General features: G+C 31.6%; 1 protein-coding gene across 1 annotated transcript; it reads right to left on the reverse strand.

Annotated features, from left to right (window-relative positions):
- Positions 1-2812: 2812 nt before the first annotated feature.
- LOC146957872 (uncharacterized) lies at positions 2813-6001 on the reverse strand. The gene is made up of 5 exons (XM_085751265.1): positions 5882-6001; positions 5432-5668; positions 4745-5050; positions 3833-4105; positions 2813-3549 (listed from the first exon to the last, which is right to left on the reverse strand). Exons 1-4 carry the CDS (start codon positions 5999-6001, stop codon positions 3980-3982), a joined length of 789 nt encoding a protein of 262 aa, XP_085607391.1. The 3' UTR covers positions 2813-3549; positions 3833-3979.
- Positions 6002-6433: the final 432 nt, after the last annotated feature.

The raw sequence follows: 6433 nt of genomic DNA on the forward strand, positions 1-6433 counted from the left end.
TACACGATATGCACACACTATCACTCGCATTAATATTTATTTATCTCCAGAACATTCTGGTCCTAATTAATCACAACCAAATTAATCCAGAGTTCTCTGGTCCTTAAATAACCATTAATATTGTTTTATCATTCAGCTTAATAATTAAATATAACTACTTTATATTTATCCAGAGTTCTCTGGTCCTTAATTAACCATAATATTATTTTATCATTCAGTTTAAATAATTAATCTTATAATTGTTATCCAGAGCATTCTGGTCCTAATATAACTGCTTAACATTTATATTCTTCCAGAGTTCTCTGGTCCTTGGTAATTATTAATATTATTTTATTATTTCAGTCTCTTTATTAATTATATAATTATTATCCAGAACATTCTGGTCCTTAGTAAAACTGCTTAATTATTTAACCTTACGCTATCCAGGACATTCTGGTCCTTGAGAAAACAACTGTTTAAATATCTAAATATTTTACAATCTTCTTTTATCTAACATTTACCAAGAATTTTCTTGAGTACATGAACTTGTTAAGTTTCAGGATTAAATTTTAAAAGGGTCACAATTCAAACCCCCCCTTTCTTGTGACTATTTCTTCCACTTCAATAGGAAGTATAAAAATGCATTTTGTCACCTTTTCATAGATTTTCCTTGGATAACTTGTAAAACAAGTAACCAAAAGCGCTTAATATATATCATGAATTTAACAATTTCTAGCACTTATCAAGCCACTGGGCTACTTTACAAAAAAGATACAATTATGAGTTAAGGTTCTTAAATTAGAAACACTAACTCAGAATAATTATAATTAAAAATAAAGTTATATTAAGAACCTTAACACTTTGTTTGGTAAGGTAGAAACAAGGAAGAGAGAGAAGATAAATTGCCAAGTTCTCTTGTTAGGGTATGAAGATAAATACGTGAGAGAAAAGGGATGTTATTGAGTGATTTTTATCTTTATCTTTATCTTTATCTTTATCATACTAAAAGCTACAAAGTTTGCCCTAACCTTAATCCTGCATTTTTTGGCAAGTTTAAGTAACTTTTATGAAAAAAAAATAGTTTGCAAGGAATCAAATTGAGGACCATATATTTACACTTCACAACTTTAACCGCTACACCACTTCCTTTTTTTTTTTGAAATATTGTTGCTTCCGAAATTGATATACAGTACCAAAGCATTTTTTTAAAGCCACCGACGCCCTAGCGGTTCCTTTCCTCATAGAAATTATTTTTTTATTATTAGCGGTTCCTTTATTGATGACAGTTCTTTTTCATTATTATTATTTATTATTATTGTCTTTTGGTTACCACATAAAATTTCCATATTCATTTTTGTTGATACAAACTAAATGTTGCTAATTTGTTTCTTTGAAATTGTCGATCACTCTCAATCATCATTTAATTTGATTGTTTATGAGTTTAAATGTAACTTTACAAGTAATAATATAAAAATATATTCAATTTAATAATTTATATATGAAACTCTACAAAATCCGTGCATCCCATATATCAGAGTCTAGTTTTTTAACAAAAGTAGATAAGAATTATTTTTATCAGCAGCATTTTTTGTGTTAAACATCTTAGTAGCATAATAGGCGTGGCTCGCAACTTCAAATCTTGTTAGTGCTTAAATATAGTAGCATAATAGGCGTGGCTCGCAACTTCAAATCTTGTTAGTGCTTAAATAACTCGTCCTTTGTTTTTAAGGAAAAAACACGTCATGTAACTGCTTAAATAATAACAATCTCATTGCAAATATTAATATTGAAATTAAAATAAATTGATGAATTAATTAATAAACCGACTTTAAATTAAAAATATTAATTTAAAGTTTAAAATAAAATTTTGCATTGGTACTTTTATATATATATATATATATATATATATATATATATATATATATATATATATATATTTTGGTCTTATGTATATTATTAAATATAAAACTTTTAAATAAATAATTATTGTTTTCCAAGAAAAAGCTACTAGTATTAGTTGTTTTAACATGTTCAATGTTGCACATGTTAGACAAACTCATTAATTAGGACCGAAAAGTAATTCAACATAGGGCATTAGTAGTGTACATTTAAAAACAAACAACAGTTTACTAGGTCCCTTCTATTTCTTCTTTCTCTCTCATACCAATCAATGCCTCAAATTGACTCTATTTGTCTTCTTTTACTCTCTTCTCACACTCACTTGTCTATCTCTTCACAACTTTTCTTCCAAATCAACACACCCTAAGGCATTAAGAGTAGGCTATTTAAAACAGCCAGCAATTTTTTTTTTGATACATATTCAGAATAGGTTATTTAAAACATCCAGTACTTTGTATTCACATGAGAAAAGATATACTGACAACCTAACTTATCGAACCACCGTGTACATTGCGGCAACTCTTCTAGGATGTCACTAGATAGCATTTTTCCTTGTCAAAATACTAAATGGAGGACAAAGGTTAAATTGTGGTTGGCGCAGTCGAATTATATGACCATTTCCTCATGAGATACTAAGGAAGGACATATCTAGGGCCTTGTGAAGTACCTGAACTCTTTTTTTCTTTTTTTGGTACAAGTACCTGAACTCTTTCTTGGGGAAGAATGTTCCCATTTTTAGCAGAAAACTGAGCTATGTTATTCAGGCAGTGTTGTTGGTGTGTGGTAGGAATATTAACAGCAATGTACACTCAGAACAAGTAAAACAAAAAACCAATCCTAGAGCCATTAAATCACTACATAATAACCACGCATACGTCTACGTCAAGAAATTAACATGCGAAAAAATGCGCCAACTTAACCATACACACAAAAAGAACAAAAATATAGTCAATATTCATAAACCAAATCAGCAATTACAAAATGGAAATTGTTCTCAAAGAAAACAGTAATTAAAACATAAACTCTAATGAAAATCCCAACCAACTACAACCCAGTTCTGGGAACGAAAGCTGTGAGATAATGGTGCTGACTTCAATCTTAAACTGAAAATCAAAGTAACTAAACCAGGAAAAGAAATCCTAAGGACCAAAGGGAAAAGACTATTTATTGTAATAACAGTATACTTAGTTAGTAGATAGATCATCCTGCACAATTCACTTCTTCAAAGCTGACTTAGTAATTTTATCTGCTGCACCAGCCTCCTTCTGCACAGCCAAGATGACTCCAACAGACACTGTATGATGCATGTCTCTGATAGATCAACTGTTATGGTAAGATGTTGTCAAAAGTTAGAAAGACACAAATGATAACAAATAGTCTTTTCTTCATGTTACAATATCATTTTATAATTTGCGCATAAGAGTTTTCAAAGGCATCCCGGTCAGAATTGTTCATGATTAAAGTTGTCACAAACAACTAAAAAACAACTATATAATACATACTTCACAACCTAATCATGATGCTTTTAGAAATAATGACAGTGAGCAGAATAAGTTGTAGCATGACTTTAACCATAGGGGAAACATTCATATTAATGTTTAAATACAACCTTGATTTCATTCGGTCATACTCCACAAGTCAGAATTCTTTTGGTTCAGCAGCAGTAAGATCCTATTAGAAGAGAGTTAATAGTATAAGGGAATAATCAACAGAATAGATAAAACTTTTACAATTAACTTTTACAACTTGTTTCTCTAGCCTTTGTATCACCTTGCACAAGTAATTCTTAAAAAAATAAAACAATCACTTTTTTTTATATGAAATAATCATTTGAAAGTTGTTCTGGCCTTTATTTTTATCAAAATTGCTTCAACTGTAGTGGTATAAACCTACTTGTGGATTCTTGATAGAGGAAAATAATGGCCAGAATCAACAATATATAAAAAACCTATACCTTCTGCGGTTTACTTTCACCAAAAACCACAAGAGGCTTTCCATCTTGGGATGAATTAAAAAGTTCCATTTCATCTTCATTTCTCAGACCAATCTGTGCATCTTCATTTCCTCCAACAGCATTTTCAGAGTGGATTTCTTCAGCGTTTTAAGGTCCATCTTGGGATGCATATTCAGGTGTGTTTTCACTTCCTACGATCGCCTGCTCTGTTGTGTGTTCCATCAGCTGCCCAACAGAATTTTCAGATTGCTGTTCTTCAGCATTTTCAATCTGCTATACAACAATTATTTACGCAACTGGAGAAGGTTATTAAAAGCACTTTATTGTGACTAAATAGAAAGGAATGAACTATAAAAATATAACTAACGTATGTCAATAAGAACATATATGTAATTAGAGAATATTAAACCCCATTTATTGTGACTCGATAGTAATTATGAATCTTCTATATGACAATAAGAAGAAATATGTAACAATAGCGGGACAAGATTCTGCAAGTAAAGTAGTGATAAGTCAATGCTAGGATTTTTACTACCATGGAATAAAAAAATTTAACTACACTATCTATATGAAAGTACGAGTCGTGGTTTAAAAAGCGTGTATAAAAATATATCCTAAATAGAATAAAAATATACCACAACAAACTTACGTTTCATTGTAGTTCGGCAATCTATTCAACAAATTGTGGTAATTAACTTTTACAACTTGTTTCTCAAGCCTTTTGTATCACCTTACACAAGTAATTCTTAAAAAATAAAACAATCACTTTTTTGATATGAAATAATCATTTGAAAGTTGTTCTGGCCATTATTTTCATCAAAATGCTTTGATTGTAGTGGTATAAACCTACTTGTGGATTCTTGATGGAGGTAAATAACTGCCAGAATCAACAATATATAAAAAAACCTATACCTTCTCTGGTTTACTTTCACCAATAACCAGAAGAGGCTTTCCGTCTTGGGATGAATTTACAAGTCCCTTTTCGTCTTCATTTTTCAGAGCAATCTGTGCATCTTCATTTCCACCAATCACCTGCTCAATCGTGTCATCAATCAGTTGAACAACCGCGTTTTCAGAGTGGATTTCTTCAGCGTTTTCAGGTCCATCTTGGGATGCATATTCAGGTGTGTTTTCACTTCCTTCGATCGCCTGCTCAGTTGTGTGTTCAATCAGCTGCCCAACAGAATTTTTTGATTGCTGTTCTCCAGCATTTTCAATCTGCTATACATCAATTATTTATGCAACTAGAGAAGGTTATTAAAAGCACTTTATTGTGACTAAATAGAAAGGAATGAACTATAAAAATATAACTTACGTATGTCAATAAGAACATATATGTAATTAGAGAATATTAAACTCCATATATTGTGACTCAATAGTAATTATGAATCTTCTATATGACAACAAGAAGAAATATGTAACAATAGTGGGACAAGATTCTGCAAGTAAAGTAGTGATAAGTTAATGCTAGAATTTTTACTACCATGGAATAAAAAAAATTAACTACACTGTCTATATGAAAATACAAGTCATGGTTTAAAAAGCTGTGTATAAAAATACATCCAAATAGAATAAAAATATATATCACAACAAACTTACGTGCCCATTGTAGTTTGGCAGTCCATTCAACAAATTGAAGTAATCATTCAAATTCTGATCAAAGAGATCGAGATTCTCATCGTGATAATCAAGATTCTGTTGAAATATTTCTTGCTGATGAGCGAGTTCCTGTTCAGCGTTTTGTAGCTCAATCTGAGCTAAGTGTAGCGCATTCTGTTCTTGGATGAGCAATTCTCTATCATGATGAAATATATGAAGTTGGTTTTGGGCTTGCTCCTATTGCAAAGCAAATTCCTGACGGTCCTGATCAAGTAGTGCTCGTTCGTGATGCAGCTGTGCGAGTTCCTGCTGAAGGTTTGGCTGGTTCTGTGCTTGTTCAGCCTGTTGCGCTATTTCATGATGAAGGTTTGGCTGGTTTTGTGCCTGTTCAGCCTGTTGCTTAAGCAGTCTCTTGGCATCCCTATTAATCTTTCATTGCAAAGAGCGCACATCACGATTTGCGAGCCTATGCGAAAATTCAGGATCTGCTTTAAGAGCTCTAAAATCCCCACGGTGCTTGTTCAAGCCCTTGTAGAGAGCATCAGACTCGTCTGCTATAAAACGAGACATTGCTGCAAAATAACATAAACATCATGAATAGAGTCAGGGTACACTTGAATAACGAGACATTGCTGCAAAATAACATAAACATCAAATATGAACATAGCCAATGTACAATTAATTATGAACACTTAAATATCATGAAATAATATCCAATATTACAAATTTATCTGCGTTTGACGAAATGATATTGTTAACATATGTCCAATTAGGCAAACCCTGTTAATTATGAACACAAATAATCATTTCATCATCAAACTAGGGGGTTATATACAAGGACCTGGTCAAAATTATGAACAATTAACCTAGCAATTTGTGAGTGATGATACTTAACAAAAATGCACAAACTGATTCTAGTGTGAACATTTAACCTAGCAATGTGTATGTGATGCTACTTAACAGGAAATGGGCAAACCGATTCTAGTCAAAATAAAGAACAAT

The sequence above is a fragment of the Medicago sativa genome, chromosome 1, assembly GCF_051527215.1.
Source record: "Medicago sativa cultivar Bolivia chromosome 1, Bolivia_mono, whole genome shotgun sequence".
NCBI classification, from domain to species: Eukaryota; Viridiplantae; Streptophyta; class Magnoliopsida; order Fabales; family Fabaceae; genus Medicago; species Medicago sativa.